The sequence below is a fragment of the Equus asinus genome, chromosome X (genome assembly GCF_041296235.1).
Source record: "Equus asinus isolate D_3611 breed Donkey chromosome X, EquAss-T2T_v2, whole genome shotgun sequence".
NCBI classification, from domain to species: domain Eukaryota; kingdom Metazoa; phylum Chordata; class Mammalia; order Perissodactyla; family Equidae; genus Equus; species Equus asinus.
Genome location: NC_091820.1, coordinates 62,653,595 through 62,681,454, shown reverse-complemented (window position 1 = coordinate 62,681,454; position 27,860 = coordinate 62,653,595). Strand labels below are relative to the sequence as shown.

Sequence of the window (27,860 nt, the reverse complement as noted above, 5' to 3'; positions counted from 1 at the left end):
GAGAAAAGATGAAAAGGTGACACTATAAACAACTTGGATGGAACTCACACAGGTATAATTTTATCGACACTTTATTGAATTCATCAGAAATAAAAGAACTGGGAATATAGATGAAAGAGGGAAAGAGTAACAAATCCTGCGAGGTATTATCTTTATTCTGCACCCACTTCTTCACATTCCCACTTCCCTACTGAGGAAAAAAGGAATAAATTGTTCTTTTTTTAAATAGCAACAACCACAACATCAAAGCAAAAAGCAATCAACCTTCCAGAAATACTTTTTAATGTTTTAAAATTTAATGCACAGTTTACAAACACATTTTACAGAACTACAAAAGTTGGAGTCTTCCGTAATATGGTTACCTAGTTAACTAAGAGCCAACCAGACTTTGGCCTCATTTATATTCAACAAATTCAACTAATCTGCAAAGATACAGTGACTGTAGTGGCAGATAATCATTGTATATGTATATCAAATCATCATGTTGTATGCTTTAAATCCATATAATTATATTTATTAATTATTCCTCGATAAAGTTGTGGGTGGAAAAAGAATCCCTTTTCAGGCCTTTAAGTCCTAGTGGTTAACATGGTAATTAGAGACAGACAGAATGAGTGCATAAACCTTGTGACATTTGTTGATGTCAGCTTTATAGGAGCCAGTCTTTTAGATATCTAACAAATTACTATATATTCTCTTTTAAATCAATCAACAAGCATTTATTGAGCACTGACTATTTGCATGGTGCTGAGAGAACTAGATCAGGTACCAATAGACTCCCTGGGTTATACACGGAATACAGTCTCCCATAGAGAAAGAAATATGTAAGCCTTAATTAATCTAGCAACAGAATCTACCAAAGTCTTAATATCACTATAGGAAATCAGGTTCAATTTCGCTATGTTATGGAGTACAACATATTGCACTATCCTTCATGAGTGCCCTCAAGGACTTTATAGAGAAGATGATGTGGTTTTACAATTAAGTAGAGTTTAAGCTGAATCTTAAATAATCTGTAAGACTGTATAGACAGAGAAGAGAAACAAAGGCATACATGACAGGGAAACAGTGTGACCAAAGGCAGAAGTGTATATGTTCAAGGTTTTTTCTGGAGACTTTGGGTTTTTGCGTATTTCACATTTTTGCAAATTTTATTATCCAATATGGTTAACCAGACCAGACTGTAGAACTGCATCGAATGAAGGAAGTACTTTGAACTTTTAAATGCCCCTCAACAAATGTATCCGTGTCCAAACAATACTGCCGGGTAACCTCTTCCTGCCCTCAGCTCTACCCTTTAGAACTGTAGGTTCCTCTAGATTTGTTTCAAATCTATTTCTTCCCAAAGTTCTGGACACCTTGCCTTCCATCTACAGAATTCATCAGTAAGAGACACTGACTGTGCCCTATTGTATCTTCATTGTTTCCCTCTGGCTATGGTGAATCTCTTATATTTGATTTCTTCAGAAATCCTTAACCCTAATCATAATTCTCTCCTCTGAAAGGCTGGACCTAACAAACTCATGGTAGCAGACAAGGTAAATGGCTCTTTCTGTTACCCTCAGGGGCCTCAGCCAGTATTACCTTGACCCTGGGTATTACTTCAAACCTTTATATTTTCTATGATGCCAATAGGTTGTTTAAATTCTTTAATAATATCCTCCGTGTTGTCATTGGTTGAGGGGGATTTTTTATCTCCTTTCCTGATTCCTTTCTTAATATTACCTCTCCCTATATCCTATGTTTAAATAATAATTTTAGTTTAAAAATAATTCTCATCTACATTTCTTATAAGGTTTTCACAAGAGTCTTGTGAATCAGAAAGGGCAGAGATTATTATCACCATATTGCAGGTGAGGAAACAGTTTCAGAGTGGTAAAATGTCTTGCTCCAGATCACACAGTTAAGAAAGCTCAGAGATAGTACTAGAACCCAACTCTACCTAATTATCAGTCAGTTACAACTGTAGACTCAACTTGCCATTCTTAGAACTCAGGAACTCCAGTATTTTGGGAAAGAGGGAGTAAAGGGATAGGGTTGGCTATTTGCCTGGCCGCAGAAATACTGGATCAAGATGACTGCACATAGCCACTCCTCTAAAAGTGGGAGTAAATTGGAGCTTTCTGGAGAATTCTGATAACTTCAAGGGAGTTGGCAAGCCAGTATGTTTTCTCTGCTTTTCCAAAGCTTTTGGATAATGTACATTTCTCATGATAATAATAAGTAAATTTCCAAAAAATAATTAATGTACAATCATATGTCTCTTAATGACAGAGATACATTTTGAGAAATGTATCAAGTGACTTCGTCATTGTGCAAACATCAGAGTATACTTACAAAAACCTAGATGGCATAACCTACAACACACCTAGGCTATATGGTACTAATATTATGGGACAACTGTCATATATGCAGTCCAATGTTGACCAAAATATCGTTATGTGGGACTTGACTTTATCTCAGATAGGACTTCAAATAAGTAAGTGAATTTCTACCAAATAGCCTTAAAGAGGAAAGGAGAAATGGCCAGAGTGAGTTTATGCTTTTTCAAGAGCATTATGGAAAATGGAAAATAACTTCTCTAAAAGCAATAAAACCGTTTTAAACAAACCATTTCTTAATGAAACAAGTAATGATTTTGGAAATTTAATTATATATATTATATTATATATATGAATAATATATATAATATGTATATATAGTAAGCTGGCAATATTTATACTCCAAGAAATTTTAGGTGTCATAAATGGCTAGTCACACCCTGGTGAGCCGGAACTCAAATATTTGGCAACCTCAGTTATTCAAACACAGCCGACAGAGCCAGGAAAGAAGCAAAATATTCCTGAATAGCCAAAATAGATGTCGTAAAGTCCATAAACTAAAATCCATACACTTTGTTCCATAGGAGATTTTCCCTTTTCCAAACACACAATCTCCAAATAAAATAAAATAAGAAAGCTTTTACTCATTTTTGTTAAATTTAAACTCTGTTAGAACTAGCTTGGTTAGTGAAGGTGTTTTCAAAGCCACAATCTAATCTTAGAAAAAACTAATTGAAAGGATGGGGACATCATTAGACAAGCTCACTGACAATGGCAAGAAGTAAGAACAGATAGCCTGAAAAGGTGGAGAAAAGAGCACTTATAAAATCAAATATATAATAACTGAAAATCCGTGAGGCCGTTTTAGTGTAGATACAAGCAAGCCTTGAGAGAAGCAAATGTATACAGTACAATAACTGATGTTTTTAATGATGACCCTCAGTCATTATGAAAAGATTACGTTAAATATTAGAGTCAAAGCTCTTCTTAAATAATAACAATATTAATACTAATAATAACAACAACACACATTTGTAAAGTGCTTTAGAGTTTAGAAAGCATTTTCCAAGAAGTATGCCTCACACTGAGATCATCTCGTCTAGCCCCTTTAGGGACAGATAATAAAACTTAAACTCAAAGAGAAGTAAATTGCCAAAAGTCACATAGCTTATAGCTGGCAGATTTGAAACTAGGATCGTTGTCCTCTGAATCTGGATTAATGCTTATTTCATACACGGTGTTCACTTGTTTAAAACAAACTGCTTAAGTGAGTAGGAAAGAATATAATTTAGAAACAATTGCATCTAAAATGGTGTTTTAAATGTTCAGGTGCTTAAGGAGCTGAATCATTTCTATAGAATATAACTTTCTAAAATACATATCCCTAGATGTCTTCAGAGAACCTAGGTTTTACCCTGGTTTTTTTTTCCCCTGTAGTAAATATTATCTGTTTTTATTTTGATAGGCAATCATTATTACAAAAAGATTTTCCCACAAATAAAACATTTTGTGAATTTCCAATCTTATAAAGACAAGAAAGTGTATTTATAATTTTATAAAACTAACCAATGCTTTTTAAAATACCATTTTAATGAAACCCAATGTATGAAATTTTAAATTTCAAATTTTCCAATGAGAATGATTTGTATTACAAAATGATTTAACCACAGAAACTTTTAAAATAGCAATTTTTCATTCTACCTTTATAATAAGATTCAATTCACCAATATCCTCCTTACATTTACTTTTACTTGTGAGAAATGAGGTCCAACTGAAAAACTATATGCATGAGTGTGATTCTTCATTAACTCATTGTTTAAATCTATTGAGGAGTTGTGGATGAGATTGTATATAGAGGAATTAATCTAGGTAGACCGTGAAATAGTTGATTTTAATGAACAAATATAATAAAATATTTTTTGGGTAAATGCCAATACACTAAAGCACATATAACATCACACACACTCACAGACATCCAAGTAAAGAGCTTTCATTGCAAACCCTGAAACTGTGAAGTTTGTGAAATATGTTAGAGCACAATTTTATTTTCTGTTTAAATTGAATGTGTTGTGTGTGAATCTCATTATATTTTTGAGATATTTGGGATTAACATGAATTGTTTGTTTGCTCAAGGGGAGTAAAGGCAAGTATCATAGATATTCTAAGTTATAAGGATATTAATTTCCATAACTCCTATTAATATTAATAAGCCTTTCTTCATTAATCTACTTTGCTCAATTAGTGTATACTTTCTAGATGAAGCTAGAATCATATTGTTCTCCTGTATATTTTTGAATGTTTGGACAATTCACCTTTGTCCAACTGTTTTTAATTTACATTTTGTTTCTTAGAGGAGAAGGCGAAAAAATTGGACTCACTGCTGAGGAACAGGTGTGCAATTCATTCTGTTGCTCATCCCTTTCTATAAAGAAAGATATTTTCTATAGAACAATATTTTTCCATTTGGACAGAAAATATAGTCATGAATAATTCTTTCAGACTCATCATTTTGAGGAGCAAGGGAAGAGGACCATGTTTTGTCGAGGCACTCAACAACACCATTTTTTAAGAAAAATATTTAAGATAACATAGCTAAACCAACAGAGAATATAGATTATTCTAAGCTAATTATTTGATTACATTATTTTGGAATCATCCAAAAGTTCAAGAGAGATAGTTTGAAGATCCTCCTTCCTGTGATGAATTTCCAAAGCATTGTCCTTGCATTTCACACATGACTGAAAAACCAAGCCACCATGTTCCGAAAATCTACCACGGAATTCTGAGGTCATAAAGTAATATACAACTGGATCAAGACAGCAATTTAGATTTGCAAGACATAGGGAAATGATATGGAAATATAGAGTACTCTTAATAAAGGAGCAGTTTGAAAAGACACGTTGCTTCACCATCATAAAGAATGGGAAGTTGAGGTGGTAAGGCGTGAAACACACAATGAACACCACTGCACACATCAGGACCATCCACAAAGCCTTTTTTCTCTCTTTGGTATTCTGAGGGGGATCTTGGAATTCCTGTAAAGATTTTCTTGTTTTCCATGTGCAATAAGTAATAATTACAACAGGTAGCACAAACCCTCCAAGTTCAGCTACAGTCACCAAGCCAATGGAGGAAGCCATGCTAATGTGTTGAAGCCCTAAATCAGCAAAGCAGGATTCAGTGTTGTTGGCTAAGCCAACGCTTCTCAGAATTGGAAGCGGCAAACAGGCAGTCCCCACGATGACCCAGATGGCAGCACTGATGCCCACATCATACCTACGCTTCCAATCTCTGGCCCTGAAAGGCCTGAGGAGAAAGAAACACCTTTGAAGGCTGATGCACGTCAGGAAGCAAATGCTGGCATACATGTTGAGATACTTCAGGTAGAAGCACAGCAGGCAAAGGGCCCTCTGGAAAGGCCAATGGTGGCTGATGTAATAGTAAATCCGGAGGGGTAAGGACAGCACGTGAGCAAGGTCAGCCACAGAGAGGTTGATCATGAAAATGATGGCTTTATTTTTCTTGCTGATGAAGCGGCACAGAACCCACAAGGCTGCACTGTTGGCCAGAAGACCAGGGATGAATATGAGGATGTAGGTGGTTGCATAGAGGGAGTACTGAAACGGCATGTGTAGATCAGTGCACTTTGTTCTTGTACTGTTTGTGCTGTTACTTCCCATCTTGAGGATTTATGTTCCTTCCTTAAGGAAAGCATTAGAGTGATGATTTCTGCAGAAAATAGAGGAAAAGTAGAGTCAAGGCCATGTCAGTCCATGTTGGGGTATATAAATATATTTGTTTCCTACCAAAGAAGTATTCAAGTGAGAACTTTCATAAATTCAAAAGATCTTTTTTACGTAAACTGAAAATATCATGCCAATCTAAAAAGGATAACAGTACTGTGGAATATATTTCCAGGAATCAAAAAGATTACTACTTTGGCAATAACTTCAGTAAGATTTTCCTCTCTGTCATAAGAAGTAGTCAAACTTACAGAGATAACCAACAAAAAAGACCTCACTGGAAAACGGCCCCCAGAAATACATTCCAACTCTCTTGCGGGGTTCCACATTTCAGTTTTACAGTTGTCTCCATCTGTATTTTCAAAGGTTGAGATCTACCTGAGTTCCCTATTATCAACCTTGGGAGATAGAAAATTTAATTAATTTTCGACTTCAGCCTTGTCAGGGATTAGGTGACTGCTGAGGTGCGTCTATGTACCTTTGGGAATGAAACATGGGATAAGGGCCTGGGGACCCGCTGACAGGTCACCATGCCTTGGAAGGATAGGGGCTTGTAAAAGGTGGTGCAACTCAAATAACCTTTGCCTCCTTCAGAATTTGGCTGAGGGTAAAATTAGTCCTGCTTATACGTCCTGACACTGTTCAGAAGCTTCTGCAACTTTAAAGATTTGTGTTTATTAATAGAAATATGGTAGCTTTAGACATTCATATTTGTATGGAGGCTATCCCTGCAACCATTTCAAACAACTACCAGAGTCTGTGAGGGACTAGTTGGTCTCTGGTGGTAGATACAGCAAAAGGGGCTATCTCTGCTTCAGCTCTCAGGGCAAGTTCAGTGAAATGTTATTAATGAGGATGGCTACATTTGTAACAATGTAAGTGTTAGAAAGTTCTTCTCTCTAGTGAGTCAAAATCTGTATCCCTGTCATTTCAACCTAGTTGGACGTAGCAAAGCCAAGTAAAATAAAGTCTACTCCCTGTTGCACGTGAAACTCTTCAAGTATCTGAAGGCAGCAATCCTGTCCTCTCTCAAATCTTCCCTTATCCAGGTTAAACATTCATTCCTAATATGTCATGGTCCTTGTTCTTGGTTTTCTTTTGCATCAGAACGGTATTGCTTTTGGCCAAAAGCCACTGCAATACAACTTAATTTTACCCTTGAAAATGGTTTAATTACCAAAATGTTTGATATTTTTAGGAAATATGACTTATGCATCTGATTGAAAAACAAAAGGATAAATGAGATTTTATTACTCCCTTGTACTTTTTATTGCTTGCAAAGGCAGTTAATTTGTTTAACATTTTATGAAATTAAAGGGAAATTGAGATAGATTTAGCATTAATTATTGAAAGCCATATGAGATCTAAGACAGTGCCTTCTCAACCTTAAACACAACCAATTAAAAAGTGTAAAAATTCATTCAACCTACACACAGCTCATACAGTGCCAAACACCTATTTCATGCCTTTGTACTGACTACAGGGAGTTCTCAGATAGGTTGTATTTACTGACAGTTCATTGCAGTCAAACAACCAGCTCATCCACATAAACAACTACTTCGAACTTTTTATTTCTACTGAGCTGACTATTTTGCTGAATCGGCCAGTTAGGCTAGAATACTGTAAATAAAGCCAACACTATTTGTGTGTGTGTGGTTTGTTTGCTTATCCACTAAACTAACTAAAATAATTTATCTCGTGTTCTGTATACTCAGTCTAAACAAAAAAACATGTAAACTTGAACCAGAATCATTCTTGAAATAAAATTTAGGGAATAGTTAATACCCATGAAGTCTTCTCTGATCACGTTTGATTTTGTTATAATAATAAAAAAATCTGAATGCCCACTTTGGGCAAAGTGAATACTAAGTACTTTATATACTGGCTCTCAATCAATCCCTCACAGCAATTCTACACGACAATAAAATATTACCACTATTTTACAGATTGGAAACCTATGGCCCCAAGAAAAGCAAGACTCACTTCCTCCTAGAAGCCTTCCCTGACCTCTCTAAACTACAAGTCACTCCTATGGCCTCATAATATCCATAGTTCTGATCATCTTCCTTAGCGAAAGCACACTTACCATACCCAACATGCTGTGGTTATTTGACTTTCCATGGAGTCTGTTTTCTTCCCCTAAATAGATTACAATGTCCTACGTGTCAGACTCATTCTCTTACTTCTTCCTTTCCTCCGTAGTAGGGTGTGTAGTAAAGTCTCAAACATATTAGGGATCCACTAATGTTTGTTGAGTGAATGACTGAATGCATGATGAATGATGAATCAGGGGGAAAAAAGTCTTACTGAGACGAAGAGAATGAATGTCTGGGGAATTAGAATGTAACTGTGATGTTTAATTTGACCACCGGGTGTCATGAGTATACCAACGTTAAAATATCTTTTGATATTTAACACTTAATTTATTTGAAAATTCCATTAAAGGATACAGCATACTAAAGGAGAGAAGTATCAACGACATCTAACATCAGAAGAAGAATCTTTTAAAGGGCATTTTAGAGAGTTTAGATTTATTTTACTTAATTTTTTTTAACTTCCATACTTTCTCATATAGTTCTCTAAAAAATAGTCTGGCTTCTAAATACATTATAGATTCCTAGAATACTAAAGCTGTTAAAGGCCTTCAAGATCTCTTGATCTTCCCACTTTTTATAGATGAGGAAACTGAGGCCAAAAACAGGGATATTAAATTTTCCAAATTCACATAGAAAATTAGTGGCAAAGGCTGAACCAGGATCTCTTGAATCCCACTACAGAGCAATTTTTACTTTTCCAGGAACTTCTAAGATGAAAACCATATTTTTGTAATTATTTAATAATACAAACTATCAGAAATAAACTAATGCCAGATTTTAGAACACTAACCTAGACAGTGAACTGTTACAGCAAGGATTAGTTCCTTCCAAATATTCCAGGACAAATAGTGATTTTTAAAATTGGAATGAGAATTTCTAGTCCCTAATGATATAATTGTGTAAAGAGTCTGCTTGGACATCTTAGACTTGGTTGTTTTTAAACTTTCACTATTTCTTCACACAAGGAGTAGAGTTTCACATTAGAAAATGGAGATAAGCAAAAACAACCCAAAATCTATACATATCTATCACCAATATTTCCATTGTTAACATTTTGGTGTACAGCCTTCTTTTTTTCTCTATGCCTATGGATCTATAAATGAATACATATATAGGTATTTTAACCAAATTCGACTTATATACACATATTCTTTTATAATCATAGCTTATATTCAATCATAATTATTACGAACTAGAATCTTGTCAATAATAGACATCTAAATAATCATTTTAATGGATACTTAGAATTCCATCAGAATTATGTAATGTAATTTATTTAACCAGTGGACATTGGGGTAGATTCTCATTTTTTCACTATTAAAACAGTGCCTTTGTAACTATTCTTATACAGCCATCTTTGTACATTTGAACAACTATTTCCTTTGAATAAATTCTTAAAAGTGGAATTTCTAGGCTTTTGGTGTGTAATGCAAATTAGTCTCCTGGAAGGCATCCTATATGAAATTCCAAAACTAATGCTCTTTTTCATAACATTGCAATGTCATATCCATTTGTTCTCTAAATGCATCAAATTCTTTTCAGCTGGAGGAAGAATTATGGTACAAAACTCTGAGTCACTCTTGAAGGCCTAGCTCAAAATGACTTGCTCGACCTAGTCACAAGTCAACCAGACAGAATTTGTTATTCCACCTTAACACAGTGGTTCTCAAACTTGAGTATGCCTCAGAATCATCTAGAGGGCTGTCCCACCCGCAAGAGTTTCTGATTCAGTAGGTCTCAGGTAGGGCCCAAGAATTTACATTTCTAATAAGTTCACGTGTGATCCAGGGACCACATGTTGAAAACCACTGCCCTAACACACTGTTTATACCAGCAAGGATTGTGTTTTACCTGAGAAACCAGTATATTATCTCCTCACAAATACTATGAATCATTTAATTAATGATATAGACTGAATGTTTGAATGTTTATGTGCCTGCAAATTCATATGTTGAAACCTAATCCCCAATGTGACGGTATTTGGAGTTGAGGCTTTTGGGAGGTGATTAGATCATTAGGAGATTAGTGACCTTATAAAAGAGACCAGTGAGAGATCCCTTGCTCCTTCCACCAGTGGGAAGACGGCTGTCTATGAGCAAGGAAGTGGGTTCTCACCAGACACCAAATCTGATGGCATCTCGATCTTGGAATTCTCAGCCTCCAAAACTATGAAAAATAAACGTTGTTTAAGCCACCTGGTCTATGGTATTTTTATTATAGCAGCCCAAACAGACTAAGACAATTAATCATATTTTTTTCCACCCTGGATGAGGAAACTCACAGACAAGTTTGTGACCTAACTTTCATAACTGTGTAGTATAATCTGGCTTATTTATCTACATTCCATTATTTCTCCCGTCTCTACCACATAGAATAAAAGTGATAATAAAGCAAAACAAAAACAATTACAAAAATATTGCATTGTGTTTAGGTTTTAGAAAACAATCAGGATTCTCATGTTTAAAAAAAATCTGCATTTCTCTTAATGCTATAAAAATGCTGAGCTTTTAATATATGTATATATTTTTTGCCACAATGGATCTTTGAGAGAAGCCTAATAAACTTATTCCTCAAGCATTTGTATCCAACTGATTCAATTTAAAAATCATTATTAATTTTCAGAATAACCACTTTTTTTGGCTTATATGAACAATGTTTCCAAAAATCCAAAACTACTGAAAGACAAAATATGTATTACAGAAAAGTAAACTAGGTCATATCAGAATTCCTACTTTCTTCTCCTTCAGTGTCAGAACCTTGAAAACAGTAAGTTCAATCAAAACAAAAAGTGCATTTGTCTTAAGATTTTTCATTAGCTTTCAAAATCCAGCTGGTAAAGACTTTCTTGAGTTATGAGTAATTTTCATTTTTAAAGGGAAAAGTATATTTCTGATGTTGTTTTCCCCCCAGAAATTGGAGACGTTTATAAACTTTCTCCCACAACAACCTATTTAAAATTCTTTTTCACCTGATCCCAATATGTTTTTAATTCATTTTTCTGGATTGTTTTTCCTTAACACTCAGTGACGTGTAGTGATTCAAACTACAGGCTTTGGAGTAGGATAAACCTGAGGTCTAATTCCAAGTTCTTCTGCTTATGAGTTGCATTTATTTTCTAATTTATCTGATCCACAGTTTCCTCCCCTGTACAGTGTTTACCATTGTTGTGTACATTCAAAGTAAGATAACATATGCAGTGCATGTATCTGGTACATAGTAAGTACACAGCTAGTGTTGTTATTATTCTAATTTATTTTGTGTATTTCTTTTGAGTCATGAAAGAAGATGAAATACAAATATGTTTTAAAACCCAGCTCAAGTTCCATGTCCCCCAAGAAGCTACCCCTGACTTCTCTAGTCCTTCTTGACTTCAGCATTCATGAGATTTCTGAAGTATCTAGCAACTTATACCATGTGGCATCATTATTTAATAACAATTAAATTTAGTGAGCATTTACTATGTGCCAGGCACTTTACATATTATATAATTTAACCCTCATGACAATCCTATAAGGAAGGGAGATCCTGTCATTGTGCCCATAAGACTATCAGTAAATGGTCAAACTTTTTACTTGTGCATTATTGTTTTGTACTAGTACATTATTTGCTATTATGTCTAGGGTGTGGATCATGAATACAAGTCCCTTGACAAATGTCTTATCTTACCACCTCTGACAAATGGGCTACACCAGAAGTGGGTAAAGAATCTTACTCTGGAGGTTTCAGTGCAAGCATCCATGGGTTGGTCATTGGCCTCTCCAGGATTTTTCCAGTTTCCCTTCACAATCATATGGTTAGACTAAATTCTCTAGGGACTCTGACCCTTAAAATTGCTTTAAAAGTAGAAAACTCCATTCATTTAATTTAAAGCTTTCAGCCCTTCCTGAAATATTAGCTCTGCAAAGGGCTTTTAGGGCAATGGTAATCTATCTTGACTGGAGACCACATCCTCTTTTCTCCAAGTGCAGAAGCATGAATGTTTCCCACCTCTGCCTGGCAATGCTTGCTAGAGACAGCTGCTCATTTCAGATAACAAAAAGCTTGGGAACAGAATAGTCTCACCACTATTGTGCTCCTTTGGCTGTATCTGAGTTTTGTGTTTCTAACTAGGGGCTGAGCCGGCAGAGATGATGGTAGAACACTTCTTCTTCAGAAACGTTAGCAACAAGAACTATAGTAAGTTGCCTGCTTATGTATGACCATATATACTGATCTTCCAGGCACAGTCCTGGTTTACAACTAATATCTCAGTGTAATCAATAATGGCACACCCTTTTACCCTTAAATGTATCCTTGTTTGGAGGCCAGCCTGGTGGTGCAAGCAAACCTACACACCACTTGTCAAGCCATGCTGTGGCTGGCGTCCCACATATGAAAAAGTAGAGGAAGATGGGCACAGATGTTAGCTCAGGGCCAGTCTTCCTCAGCAAAAAAAGAGGAGGATTGGGGCTGGCCCCGTGGCCGAGTGGTTAAGTTCGTGCGCTCCGCTGCAGGCGGCCCAGTGTTTCGTTAGTTCGAATCCTGGGCACGGACATGGCACTGCTCATCAGACCACGCTGAGGCAGCGTCCCACATGCCACAACTAGAAGAACCCACAACGAAGAATACACAACTATGTACTGGGGGGCTTTGGAGAGAAAAAGGAAAAAATAAAATCTTTAAAAAAAAAAAAAGAGGAGGATTGGTGGCAGATGTTAGCTCAGAGCTAATCTTCCTCAAAAAAAAAAAAAAAAAGGTGTCCCTGTTTGGATAATGTTATTTGATCATTATGCCATCTACCCATTCGCACAATCTAGGTAACACTTTTAAGATCTTCACCTACTACTACCCCCACATACAATCATCAAATCCTGTGATTTTTATCTTCCTAATTTTTTAATTTAGCCACTTCTCTCTTTCTGCATCACTTCTATTCTAATTCAGACAGCTATCATCTATTCCTTACTCTGAGAAGACTCTATTAGCTCCCTTTACTTCCAATTTTGCCCATTTCAATCAATATATTTTCCATTTAGGTGATCTTTCTAAATTTCAGTCTGATCTTGCCATTCCCCTGTCTAGTTTCCTCATGTATTCCTCTGTATCTTTAGAAAAAACTCCTTACTATGGTTTATTAAGTCCTGCAAGCTCATCTCTCCAATCTCATCTCTACATTTTACCACCATTTTATGCTCCCACCATGCTGAAGTACTTGCACTTTGATGAATATCTGATGCATTTTGTTATATTTATGAATTTGCACAAATATTCTCTCTTCCTAGAATGAGCTTTTCCCACTTTTCAAGTGACTAACTGATTTTCCTTCACGTCCTAACTTAGTCAGGGAAGGCTTCCCAGAGTATAATTCTTCCTGATAATTATGGCTAAAATCCCTGGAGAAAACACATAAGATAAATATCAGAAGACTCTAAAGTGTGGAGAAAATAAGAAAGACTGGCTAAAGATCTCAGACTCAAGGCAAAACATGACATCAATTTTAGTGTGTGTGTGTATGTTGCTTCCCCTGTATCTTGGACTAAGCACTAAAGAAACCCACAAGTGAGGATAAATATTCTCAAAAAATGGCTGAAAGTTGTCCAAATTTTCTGCAAGACATAAAGCTATGAATTCAAGAACTGAGTTTACCCTAAACAGGATAAGTGCAAATAAATGCACATACAGACACATCATAATCAATTTTCTGAAAACTAAAGACTAAAACGAAATATCTAAAGGAGGGAGAGAAAAGCAATATGTTATCTACAGAGGAGAAATAGTTCAAATGACAGGAAATTTCTAATCTGAAACCACGGAGGCCAGCAAAAATATCTTTTGGGAATACCTAAATGAGGAAAACTAAGTTGACATGCTCTAAAAGAACTGCTAAAGGAAAATCTTCAAACACAAAGGAAATGATAAGAGAAAAAAATTGAGTATCAAGAATGAAGAAAGAAGAACCTAGAGAATAACATATCCATAAAAACTATCCTTCAGGGGCTGGCCCCGTGGCGGAGTGGTTAAGTTCACGCGCTCCGCTTCGGCAGCCCAGGGTTTTGCCGGTTCAGATCCCGGGCGCGGACATGGCACCACTCATTAGGCCACCTTGGGACGGCATCCCACATACCACAACTAGAAGGACCCACAACTAAAATATACAACTATGTACTTGGGGGGTTTGGGGAGAAAAAAAGCAGGAAAAAAATAAGATTGGCAACAGTTGTTAGCTCAGGTGCCAATCTTAAAAAAAAAAAAAAAAAACTATCCCTCAAAATGAAAGAAAAATTAAGACAATTCCAAATAAATAAAAATTAATAGAAATCATTGATAATAGTGTTCTCCAAAAAGAAATACTAAAAGGACTCCTTTAAGATGAACTGAAAGAAAATGAGAAAGTAACTGGGACCCAAAAGAAGAAGTAAAGATCACCAGTACAGGTAACTCCATAGGAAATACATAAGAGAGCATAAACATATATTTATTTGTGGCACTTTTCTTCTACTCTCTGATTTAAAGGAAATTTGCATAAAACAATTAAAATAATTATGAAACTGTGTTGATGGGTTTATAATATATAAATCTATGTATGACAATAATGGAACAAAAAGTGCTATATTGAAACAAGGTTTTTGTATACTATTGAAATTAAGTTTATATTAATCTCTAATAGATTGTTTCAAGGTAAGTTGTTATCTGAAACCCAGAAGGAAACCACTAAGAAAATAAATAAAAAACTAGAGTAAAAGAAACAAGAAATGAATTGAAACAGTACACAAGAAAATGCCTATGTAACACATGAAGATAGAAATGAATGATTAGAGGAGAGTGTTATAATGTCATGACATTAAGAAAACAAACAGCAAAATAGCAGATTCATAATTACATTATCTGTAATTACATTAAACATAAGTGGATTAAACACTCCAATAATAAAGCAGAGATTGGTAGAATGGATTAAAATAAACTCTATTCAACCATATGCTGCCTACAGAGACACATTATATTCAAAGAACAAACAGATTGAAAGTAAAGAGAAATTAAAAGATATACCATGCAAACAGTAACTAAAAGAGAGCTAGAAGGGCAATACTAATATCAGATAAAATAGTTTTAGACACATATTGCTATTACAGACAGAAAGGGTATAATAATAAAAGGGTAGTGCAACCAGGAAGACTTAGCAATTAAAAACATATATACATCTGAATATATAGCCCTAAAATACATGACATAAAAGCAGAAATAGACAATTCAGTGATACCAATTGGAGACTTCAATACCCTATTTTCAATAATGGATAAAACATCTTTGGCAGAAGATCAACAATGATATAACAGTCTTGAACAACACTATAAACCAACTAAATGTAATAGACAGTAATAAAATACTCTATCCAATAACAAAAGAATATACATTTTTCTCAAGTAAACATGGAACAGTCTCCAAAGCAGGACATATATTAAGCCACATAACCCGCAAAATCTTTGAAAGAATTGATATCACACAAAGTATATTCTCTGATGACAATGAAATGAAATTAGAAATGGGTACAGGGGAGTGATGTCAGCAAAACGACAGCATAGAAATTTCTAGCATTCCCCAGAATTCCTAGCAATCCCTCAGAAACATCAATTTGAACAACTACTCATGCATGAAAATACCTTCACAAGGGCCAAGCATTCCAGATGAGGGATCGCAGTACCTGGCTGAACCATAGAATAAGAAAAGAAGCATTGAGGAGAGTAGAAAAATTGGTTCACACTACTCCCATCACCCTTCCACCAAGCCCAGTGGAGAGAGAGAGAGAGAGATCTTCTCTATGGGAGGAGAGGGAAGTGAGTGCCCAATTTCACTATGGATGCCACAGCCAGCATGCCACAGCACCAGGCCAACTCTTGCAGCCTCAGGTGCTTCCCTATGGGCTCCCATAAACCCAGGCTTCCAGATCACCCTATAGCTTGCTGACTTCAGCAGCTTCAGGGAATCCTGCAACCCCAGGCAGCATCTTTGGCACTAGGCTTCCAGTGGGCTCCTGAAAATCTAGGCACCTACCTCACCAAGATGCCTGTCAGCTCCAGTGACCCCAGGCAGCTTCTATGGCATCAGGATCCTGGCAGGCTGTCAGGAACCCAGGCCCCTGGCTCTCCTCAGCACCTGCTGACTTCAGTGGCCCCAGGTTTCTCCCACAGCTCTTGGCTCCCAGAGAGCCCTCATTAACCCAAACCCACAGCCCACTCAGGCAGAAGGATGCTCCAGAGGTTCTAGGTGGCTCCCACACCCCCAGGCAACTTCCATGGCACAAGGTTCCTTTTGGGCTTTGGCAAACCCAGGCTCCTGATCCACCCCCCCTACAGCACCAGCTAGCTGACAGTACCTTGCAAGGCTGAGACTATGTTCTCCAGGAGGCTGTAGGTGCTCTAAATCAGTGTTCTGGGTGTTTTTTTCACATCCAGGATTTATACACCCAGTAGTCAAGGGGTGGAAATGGATGTGATCCCTCTCACTATTACTCACAGTGATGCACTAGCAAAAATTTTACCTCCTACCCCTGCAACTTTAGGCTCTGCTGATCTAGAGGTCTTACTTCCAAAGGGAAGAATGCTTCCAGTAGAAGACACAACAATGATTCCATTGAACTGAAAGTTCAGACTGCCACTAGACCACTTTGAGCTCCTAATGTCTCTCAATCAACAAGAAAAGAAGAGGATTACTGTATGACTGGGATGACTGATCCTAATTACCAAAGGCAAATTGTGTTACTACTACACAATGGAGGTAAGAAGGGGTATATGGGGTGAAAAACAGTGTCTTTATTACAGGAAATCCCTTAGGGAATATCTTAGTACTACCATGTCCCATGAATAGTCAATAGAAAACTATGACAACCAACTATGGGTAGGACTGCTAAAGGCTTAGAACATTCAAGAATAAAGTTTAAAAAAAAACAGAATAAAGTTTTGAGTTCTCTACCAAGCAAAACAACATGATAAGATGGAGTACTTGCTGAGGAAAAAGAGAATGTAGAATGGATAGTGGAAGAAAGTAGATAAAAATATCAGTTATGACCAAGTGACTAGTTGTAAAAATAAGGACTTAATAGTTTTGAGTATTTTTCCTTATATTTTTATGAATGTTATATATATATATATATATATATATATATATACCCCAAATGTTTTTGGCTTATTGTCTCTCTATCCCCTTATCGACAAATATAAGATGTATTAAGAATAGTTAACTTTATATCACAGTATATAAGCTATAGAATATCAAAGTTTAAGAGCATACATCATCCAAGGACCTTGATTGTCTTACAGAGAAAGGGTGAGCATGTTTTCAGTTGTACACGAGATAGTTGTATTATGCTCCATGGAAGTATGACTTTGTTACTGTCTTTATTTGGAGATTAAGAATGGTTTAAGAGGACGTGTAGGCATCAAGTTGATAAGGGGTGGAATGTAATGTTCTTTTTTGTGTGTCATTTTGACTAGGCTACAGTCCTCAGTTATTCAATCAAATATTACTGTAAGTGTTGCTATACAGGTATTTTGTATATGTGATTAAAATCCATAATCAATTTACTTCAAATAAAGAATATTCTTTTAAATGAACCTGGTTGGGCTTGATTTAATAGTTGAAAGGCTTAAGAGCAGAGTTGAGACGTTCCTGAAGAACAAATCCCACATGTGGACAGCAGCGTCAGCTCATGCCAAAGAGTACCAGCCTGTTCCTCCCGATAGCCTGCCTTATGGATTTTGGACTTGCCTAGTTAAGCCCCACAGTTGTGTAAACCAATCTTTGCAATTAACCTCTTTATATATATACATACATACACACACACACACACACACATATATATATCTCCTACTGGTTCTATTTCTCTGGTTGAGTCTTGAAATATACAGACCATTATCTCATACAATATACAAAAGTTAACTCAAAATTGGTTATGGACATAAATGTAAGAGCTAAAGCTACAAAACTCTTAGAAGAACTCATCAGAGTAAGTTTTTGGGTCTCGGCTTAAGCAATGTCATCTTAAATACAACACCAAAAGCACATTCAACAAAACCATATACAAAAATAGATAAATTGGACTTTATCAAGATTAAAAATTTAAAAACATTGTACTTCAAAGGACACCATCAAAATGAATGACACTCATAGAATGAGATAAAATATTTGTATATCATATGTCTGACAAGGAACTTATATCTAGAGTAGGGATAAAAATAAAAATGTCTTATAATTCACAATAAAAAGACAAATAACCAAATTTCAAAATAAGGTGAGAGTTTGAATAGATATTTATCCAAAGAAAATATATAAAAAGGTTAAATGAGCAGATGAAAACATGCCCAACTTTATTAGTAATTAGAGAAATACAAATCAAATCCACACTAAAATAACATTTCATGCCCACTAGGATGGCTAAAATAAAAAAAGTTAGAAATAGTAAGTATTGACAAAGCTGTGGAGTAATTAGAACCTTCATCCATTGCTGGTGGGATTGTAAAATAGTGCAGCTGCTTTGGAAAACAATTTGGCAGTTCCTCAAAATGTCAACCATAGAGTTGCCATATGACTCAGTAGTTCAACCTGTATGTATATAACCGAGAGACATAAAACTCATGTCCACACAAAAATTTGTACATGAATGTCAACAGCAGAGTCACTCATAATAGCCAAAAGGTAGAAATGACCCATATATCCATCAACTAAAAAATGGATGAAAAAATAGAATGTATCCATATAAATTGGATATTGTTCAGCAAAAATGAATTAAATTCTGCTATGGACTGAATTGTATCCTCTCAAAATTCTTGTTGAAACCCTAAGCCCATGTGATTAAAAGTTAAATGAGGTGATTAAGGTTAAATGAGGTCATAAGGGTGGAGCCCTGAATGAGATAGAACTGGTTCCCCTACAAGAAAAGGAAGAAACACCAGAACTCTCTCTCTTTCTGCCATGTGAAGGCACAGCAAGAAGGCTGCCAGCCAGCAAGAGACTCCTCACCAGTACCTAACCATGCTGGAACCCTGATGTTGGACTTCCAGCCTTCAGAACAGTGAGAAAATAAATTTCTGATGTTTAAGCCAACTAGTCTATGGTATTCTCTTATGGCAGCTGGAGCTGACTAATACAAATACTGATGCATGCTACAACATGGACGAACACTAAAAGCATTTTGCTAAATGAAAAAAGCCAGACACAAAAGACTACATATTGTATGACTCCATTTATATGAAATGTTCTGAAAAGGCAAATCTATAGAGATAGAAATTAGGTTATTGTTTTTCAGGGCTCAGGGGAGGGGGATACAGAACAATTGCTAATGGGTATGTGATTTCTTTTGGGGGTGATGAAAATGTTCTAAAATTAGATAATGGTAGTGGTTGCATAACTCCCTGAATATATTGAAAAACACTGAATTATACAGTTTAACAGGGTATATTTTATGGTATGCATATTATATCTGAATAAAGCTGTCATGAAAACGACTATAGACTCAAAAGAGGTAGATTCAAAAATACTCTGGAATAATCAAAGTGGAATAGTAAAAACTCTCTAAGTCACTGAGAGGTAGCCAGGGAAATACAAACAGTGAAATGAAAAAGAGAAGGGAAAAACAGAAAACAAACTTTAAAATTATAGACTTAAGTCTGAACATATCAATAATTACATTAAATGTAAATAGTCTAAATAAACAAAAGACAATATCAGGACAGAAAAAACATGACCAAAGGAGTTAGTTTTGTATTGCTGTTGTAATGAATTGCCATACACTTAGTGGCTTAAAACAACACAAATTTATTATCTCGGTTCTCAAGTTCAGAAGTCTGGAATGTGTCTCACTGGGCTAAAATGAAAACATTGGCTCTGTTCCTTTCTGGAGGAAAGAATCACTTCTCTTGCCTTTTCCAGCTTTTGGAGGCTGTCTGCATTGCATGGTTCATGGCCCCCTTCCACCTTCAAAGCTAGCAATGGCTAGTCAAGTCATTATCGTGCTACCATCACTCTGCTTCTCTTTCTCCTGCTTCCCATTTCAATTTATAAGGATGCTTGTGATTACATTGTGTCCATCTGGATAATCTGTGATAACCTTAATTCCCTCTTGCCAGTTAACATAACATATTAAGAGGTGCTGGGGATTAAGATATGGACATCTTTGGGGGTCCATTATTCTGCCTACCATACTCAACTGTATGTCTATAAGAGACTCATTGTAAACATAGTGATATATGTAGGTTTTAGGGAAAAGAATGGAAAACATATATATACCATGCAAACATTAACAAAAAGACAGCAAGACAGGGCATATTAATATCGGACAAAATAGACTGCAGAGCAAACAAAATTAGTAGGGACAAGAAGGTATATTACATAATGATAAAAAGGATCTATCCACCAAGAAGACATTGCAATTTGAAATGTGTATGTAAGAAAAAAATAGAGCTTGAAATACATGGAACAAAAACTGATATGACTGAAAGGAAAAATTTAAAAATCCACAATTATAGTTAGGGACCTCAATCCTCTCTATAATTGACAGAGGTCTGCAAAAATGTGGAAGAACTGAACATCAACATCATCTGACAGGATCTAATTGAAATTTATAGAGTATGCCATCCAACAAAAGCAAAATACACATTCTTCTCAAGCAAACATTAAACGTTCACAAAGATAACCCATATCCTGGATCACAAAACAAATTTTAACAATTTTTTTAAATATCTGAAATCATATAGAATATGTTCTGACACCCAATGAAATCAAGCTACGAATTAAGCTAATAATCAGTAACGTGTTAGAAATCAAGCTAGAAGACAATAGGAACTTCTCAAAACACTTGGAAATTAGATAGTACATTTCTAATTACTCCATGATTCAAAGAGTAAGTCTCAAGGGAAATAAAACTATACATTGAACTGGGTGAAAATGAAAATACAACATAACAAAATATGTGAAGTGTGGCTAAAGGACTGCTTAGAAGGAAATTGAGTAGATTAAATGCTTATATTAGAAAAGAAGAAAGGTCTCAAGTCAGTAATATAACATTTCACCTCAAGGAACTAAAAAAAAGAGCAAAATAAAGCAAGAAGAATGAATAAAATAATAAAGAGCAGAAACCAATGAAATTAGAAAGAGAAAAACAATTAAGAAAATCAATCAAACCCAAAACCCAGTTCTTTGAAAAGATCAATAAAATTGATAAACCTCTAGCAAGACCAACAAATGAAAAGAAGAGAGAAAACACAAATTACCAGTATGAAGAATTAAAAGAAGAATGTTGTTGTAGACCCTGCATACATCAAAAGGCTACTAAGGGAACACTATATACAATTCTATGCACTTAAATTTAACAACTTAAGAAATGGACCATTTCCTTGAAAACCACAAATAACCAAATCTCCCAAGATAGAATAGATAATCTGAATAGTCCTATAACTATTAAAGAAATGGAAATTATAAGATAAAAGCTTCCAAAAAATAAATCTTCAGGCACAGATGGGTTTACTGACAAATTTTACCAAACACTTATTAAAGAAATAATACCAATTCTACACAATCACTTCCAGAAACAGAAGACAGAACACTTTCCAACTCATTTTATGAGGCTAACATTTCCCTGATATTAAAACCAAAGACAATACAAAAGAAAAACTTTAAGACTATAGATCAATAGCTCTCATGAATATATATGCAAACATTCTCAGCAAAATATTATCAAATTGGATCCAGCAATATATAAAGAATTATACAACATGACCACATGGAATTTATTCAACAAATACAAAGCTAGTTCAATATTCTAAAATCAAACAGTGTAACCCATTATACTAACATGCTAAAGAAGAAAAAACACAAAGAACATATCACTTAACACAGGAAAGGCAGTTGATGGAATTCAACACACATTCAGTTTAAAACCTCTCAGCAAACTAGGAATAGAAGGAAACTACCTCAACTTGACAGAGATCTCTAAAAGAACCTAGAGTTAACATTATATTTAATGATGAAAAACTAAAAGGCTCTCTCTCTAAAATCATCCACAAGGTAAGGATATCCATTCTTACTAATGAAGATACTAATGAAATTGAAATATATAATGATGTACACCTGAAATTTATATGATGTTATAAACCAATGTTACTGCAATAAAAAATTTCAAAAATTTAATAAAAATAAATAAATAAAGATACTGATGAAATTCTAGCCAGTGCCATAAGGCAAGGAATGGAAATAAAGGGAATACAGATTGAAAAGGAAAAAATAGAATTATCCCTATTTTCATGATTGTACATGTGGAAAATACTTTAAAATTTACCTAAAAAAATATTTTAGAACTAATAAGTGAGTTTAGCAAGGTCACAGGATACAAGGTTAACACACAAAAATTAATTTTATTTCTATATACAATGAACATGTGGAAACTGAAATTAAAAACAATGCCATTTCAAACCATTAAAAAAAAAGAGCAAGGAATACTTGGGTATAAAAGTAACAGACCATGTTACAAGAACTGTATGCTAGAAACTACAAGATGTTGATGAAAGAAATAAAAAACCTAAATAAATGAATAGACACAAACTGTTCATTGATTGGACAGTTCAACATCATAAATATGAAAATTCTCCCAAAATGGGTAAGTAGTTTTAACAGCATGACTATCAAAACCCCAGCATGTATTTTTTGCAGATATAGACAAGCTTATTCTAAAGTTGATGTGGAAAGATAAAGGAACTAAAATAACTAAAAAGAATTATTAAAAACAAAGATAAAGTTGGAGAAATCACGGTACCCGATTGTAAGACTTACTATAGGCCTAAAGTAATCAAGGCAGTGTGGTATTGGTGGAGCATGAGATACATAGAGTAATGAAACAGAATAGACAATTAAGAAAGATCTACACAAGTAGAGCCAACTCATATTTTTACAAAGGTTCAATAAAGAAAGAATAGCCTTTCAAAAAATGATGTTTGGACAATTATACATCCATCTCTAAAACAAACAACAAAACCTAATATTGACCTATAACTCACATCCTATAAAAACACTAACTCAAAATGGATCATATGTCTAATTATAAAACTTTTAGATGAAACGTAGGAGAAAATCTTCAGGATATAGGGCTTGGTAAAGTGTTCATAGACATGCCATCAAAAGAATGATGCAAAAAAGAAACAAAATCAATACATTGAACTTCATCAAAATGCAAAACTTTGGTTTATGAAAGACTATGTTAAGAGGATGAAAAGACAAACCATGGACTTCGAGAAAATGTTTGCAAACTACATGTCCAAAAAGGACTTGCACCTAAAATATGTAAAGAATACTCAAAACTCAAAAGTAAGAAAACAAACAATTCAATTAGAAAATGGGCAAAGGACATCAACAGACAATTCACTGAAGAGCACATGCAAAGATGTTCAACTTCACTAGCCATCAGGGAAATGCGATTTAAAACCACAATGAGATACCATGATATACCTATCAGAATATCTAAAATAAAAATACTGACGACAGCAAGTGCTAAGATTAAGAACTGTATCTCTCATGCATTGTTGTTAGTAATGGTAGATGGTACAGCTACTCTGGAAAACAGTTTGGCAATGTTTTTAGAAAACTAAACATGCACTCACTATATAACCTGGAAATTCCGCTCCAATGTCTGGGTAAATACGGAAGAGAAATCAAAACATGCCCACACAAAAACTTGTACATGAATTTTCATAGCAGCTTTATTTGTAATATTCAAAAGATGGAAACCACCCAAGTGTCCTTTAATGGGTGAAAAGATAAATAAGCTGTGGTATATCCATACAATGGCCTATAGTACTCAGCAATAAAAATGAACTAACTATTGATACACATAACAGTTTGCAGAGGTCTCAAGGACATTACGCTAAGTGAAAAAAAACCAGTCTGAAAAGGTTACATTTATATAACATCCTCAAAATGACAGAATTATAGAATAGAGAACATATCAGTAATTGTCAGAGTGTTCAGGTTGGGAGGAATTTGTGAAGTAAAGGTGTAGCACAAAAATATTTTGTGTGTGTGGTGGGTAATGGAACAGTTCTGAATCTTTGTTGTGGTTGTGGTTACACAAATATACATGGATAATAAAATTTTATAGAATTATAAAAACACACATATACACACGAATGAGTGCATGTAAAAACTGGCAGAATCTAAATAAAGTCTGTGGTCTAGTTAATAGTATCATACCAATGTCAGTTTCCTGCTTTTGATAATGTACTATAGTTTTGTAAGATATTATCATTGAGGAAAGCTGGGGTAAGTGTGCACAGGAATGCTCTATATTATTTTTGTAATTTCTTGTGAGTCTAAAAATAGTTCAAAATAAAAAGTAAAAGACAAAAGACTTCCTCCTGAGATGCATTGAAGCACAATTGGCTGGCTCTGTGAGAAAAACAACTAAAAACGTCTTATCTCAGGTTTTCCATATGTAATACATTTTGGAGGAAATCATCTTCTGATCTACTAAATCTTGACTTCCCATGCTATTCACTATCATGAATGTTGATTCACAATTAAGAAATAGGTTTCTGCTTGGTTTTGTTCAACATACGAATAAGTCTTTGGCTTTGGCAAGTACAATTACACATCCTTCAGAAGCCTCTCCGGAAAAAACATGTGCTCATTCTGCAGCCATTGAACTGAATCTCCCATCAGAGCCAGCTCTCAGGATGAGACATTCAGGAAATTTGATTGTAAGTCTCAACCAGCTCTGTAATCTCTGACTTGCCCACAGAGATGCAGCAGCCTTGATCTAGTCTAAAGCCAGAAAAGAGAAGTTAACCCCATGAATGGCACTGCTCACTTTCTGGGCTGTTCATAGTTATGTTCATAGGTTGTTGGCTAGATATGGAACATATGCATTATGCACTTCTGGTTAATTAGTAAGCAGGCAGGATGTGTGAAGTCATTATAGTTCCCTTTCCATTACCCTTCATTGTCTCTCTTTTCACTCCTGTGTGAGATCAGAATTTGCCATCCCAAAATGTGTCTCTTCCGCTTGATTATTTTTAAGAACAAAAGACTGAAAAAAAACTTTGACCTTTCCCATGACTGGCTAAAAGAATTTAAGATAGAAGGCCTGTTCCAGGACAGTCCGTCACCATAGATAACTCTGAGTATGGTAGACTGGGAGGATCCTTGCTAAGCCCATTTTTATCAAAGTTCTCTTTCTTGAGTCATATTGTCTATAGATGACCCAGTAAACATTTGTTTACCAAACATTTGCTTTTCCATCTCCATGTAAATTACCTTCCTCCTCTTTGAAGTCCCAATCCACTACCCCCAACATCCTCCTTTGTCTTTAGCTGAAAATGGTATTTAAGGTGGTGGCTTCCATCATTTTGGCAAGTTACACAGTTTTTCTGGGTTTCTCCCATGTACACATGTTATTAAACTTTGATTTTCTCCTGTTATTCTGCCTCATGTCAATTTAATTCTTAGACCAGCCAGAGGGACCTAGAGGGTAGAGGAATAGTTTTTCCTCCACTACACACTCATTGCCCTTTGTTCAATCACCTAGTACCTTCTGAAGTGTCAATCTTCCTAGTTTGAGAAAAGCTAGCAACTAGCTGATAAATCTAGCTCATAAACTCACTTACTGAATTGTCATTTGCGTAGCCTTTTACCACTCCCAGGAACAGTTACATTTCAAGAAGTAGGAATTTAGAGACGCAGTAAGTAACCTCTGGTAGTAGTTTACTAATAGCAGCATTTTGGTTGGCGGCAGATACACAGGTAGGGCTCGGAGAAACATGAGTCTCAAAATAACATGCTTAAGCTGTTGCCAATTTGTAAGTCTAATTCTAGTGGTGTGTTATCATTTAATACTCCCAGAAATTATGGTCAAGTATTCTTTTCCAATCTTGAGCAGTTATTTGGACCAAGTGGAAAACTGCCTCGACCTCTAGTGAATAATTTCTCAATCTCCTAGGACACCCACATTCACAGCTGCAGAAAGCAAGACCTCAGCAAGGGTCAGCCAACAGCAAACTCCCCCTCTCCCTAGGGCTCTACAATTTAGTGAATGCATAGTCCCTACTAAGCACCAGCTTTAGGCTAAACTTGGCTATTAGTGCTACAGAGATGATTCCTTTCCTCCCACCCAGCCTCCTTCTCAGTCACTTGCTTGGTGGGTGGGAAAAGGGGAGCAGATTGGGAAGAAAACACTTTATCTAGAGCTTTCAAGTCTGCTGAGGAGGTCCTTTCTTCATAGTCCCACCAAAACACAATGTCTGGGGAAAATCAGTCCAAGGGGCACTGCTGACCTCAGCAACTTTGGAGGTTCCCAAAGCCCTGCAGCTGCCTAGCCTGCCTGGGTTTCATTCACTGTCCCATTCTCAGCCACTTTGGAATGACTTCAATGGAGGAGTCCCACCTATACTTGTGGTCAGGGAGATTGAGCAGAGCTGCTTTCAATAACCAACATTATGCTGCCAATTGGCAATCATAATATGCAGATAGTGCCATCCTGTGAGTCATACTCATGTAGTCTACAGCTGTTAGTTACATTTTGTTCCTGGAGCATAAAGCTATTAATACAATAAAGTCTTTACCCTGATATTTCTCTGTAAAAATCTTCATTGAATCGTCTTTTACTAAAAGGGAATTTAGTATTTCCAACTCTTTATTCTAGGGGAAGTCAGTATATACAAATTACACTGATTTGCTCATATCATGAGAAAGTATCAGGATGACTAGATCTCACTGATATCATAGATAGCTTGCACTAACTTCTCTAGAATGTATACAATTTTTATATATTCTGAATAATCTTACATACTTAAGAATCAAACTCCAAGTGTGAATATTAGCAGACTTTTAAAAAGGGCAAGAGCTATTTTATTATTTCAAGTAAGGAAAATGGAAGGAATTCCTTCTAACAAAGACAGCACAACACTTGGAGCACCTTCCTAAAATATTTCCCATGTTCTCAAATTAAAAATACATCCAAGGAAACATTCATCACAAATTGAGAATCAGCCCCTCTGAGATTTGACAGCTGTGCTAGTTTCTAGGGCTCGATGAAAATCTTTTTGTGCCATTTGAGACTCTCACGTCCCACCCCAGAATGCATGCATGTGAAATGTCCCAGTCAAAGGAAACATGTCAAGTCCCATCTTATGAAAAGATTTAAGCAATTAATTGTATTTATTTACCATTTGAATGCCACTTAATTTGGTTGACAAATCTCTGGATTTAAAATTTTAAGTTTTTTTTTCCCCTACTGCTCATACTAATACAAATGCGTTTAATCAACCACTAACTTAATTTTAACACAGACTTGTTAGGAGCAGTGTTTCATTTAAGTCTGGACTCCTGGTTTATGTCAATGGCATATTGAATTGTAGAGAAAGGAGCTTTCTATCTAGACAGCCACACTTCCTCACACAAAGCATGCAGCAGTTTCAGTGAACATTTTAACCACTTAAACTTATAAATAGATATTACCTCACTAGAGTCTCCATTCTTCATAATAATACATCCCTCAAAAGGTAAAATATTAGCAGATTCAGGATTACATTTTTGATGGAAGCGGCAGCAATTCACATGGTCATATTCAATTCAGAGATTTTTAAGTTCTATTTTTTAACGTATGAAAAGAAAGCCAAGAACCTTACCCTTTCTACACAGATATCCTGTAGAGAACTGCAAGCTTGTACAGCTACAAGAGGAAGTAA

The 27,860-nt window shown here is 35.5% G+C and overlaps 2 protein-coding genes across 9 annotated transcripts in view; both read right to left on the bottom strand.

The window, feature by feature from the left end:
• Positions 1-27,846, bottom strand: part of GPR174 (G protein-coupled receptor 174) — a 109,422-nt gene extending 81,576 nt beyond the window's left edge. For 5 of the 7 annotated variants that reach the window (XM_044763735.2, XM_070503227.1, XM_070503237.1 and 2 more), the window contains exon 1: positions 27,801-27,846. The gene's annotated coding sequence lies outside the window, so the exon portion shown is untranslated. Of the gene's footprint in view, positions 1-27,630; positions 27,766-27,800 lie in introns of those variants that run through there. The other 2 variants (XM_070503228.1, XM_070503235.1) reach the window with 1 other exon arrangement.
• LOC106847091 (putative P2Y purinoceptor 10) lies at positions 68-27,860 on the bottom strand. Of its 2 annotated transcripts, none has more exons than XM_014866219.3 (2): positions 27,801-27,860; positions 68-6,050 (listed from the first exon to the last, which is right to left on the bottom strand). In XM_014866219.3, the coding sequence occupies exon 2, from the start codon at positions 5,999-6,001 to the stop codon at positions 4,958-4,960; it is 1,044 nt and encodes a 347-aa protein (XP_014721705.1). In that variant the 5' UTR covers positions 6,002-6,050; positions 27,801-27,860; the 3' UTR covers positions 68-4,957. The 2 variants fall into 2 exon arrangements, with proteins under 2 accessions (XP_014721705.1, XP_070359327.1); XM_070503226.1 differs by lacking the exon at positions 27,801-27,860 and adding an exon at positions 27,631-27,769.

Bases quoted from the DNA above. Each gene is read 5' to 3' on its own strand.
- LOC106847091 (XM_014866219.3), bottom strand. From the start codon at position 6,001: ATGGGAAGTAACAGCACAAACAGTACAAGAACAAAGTGCACTGATCTA.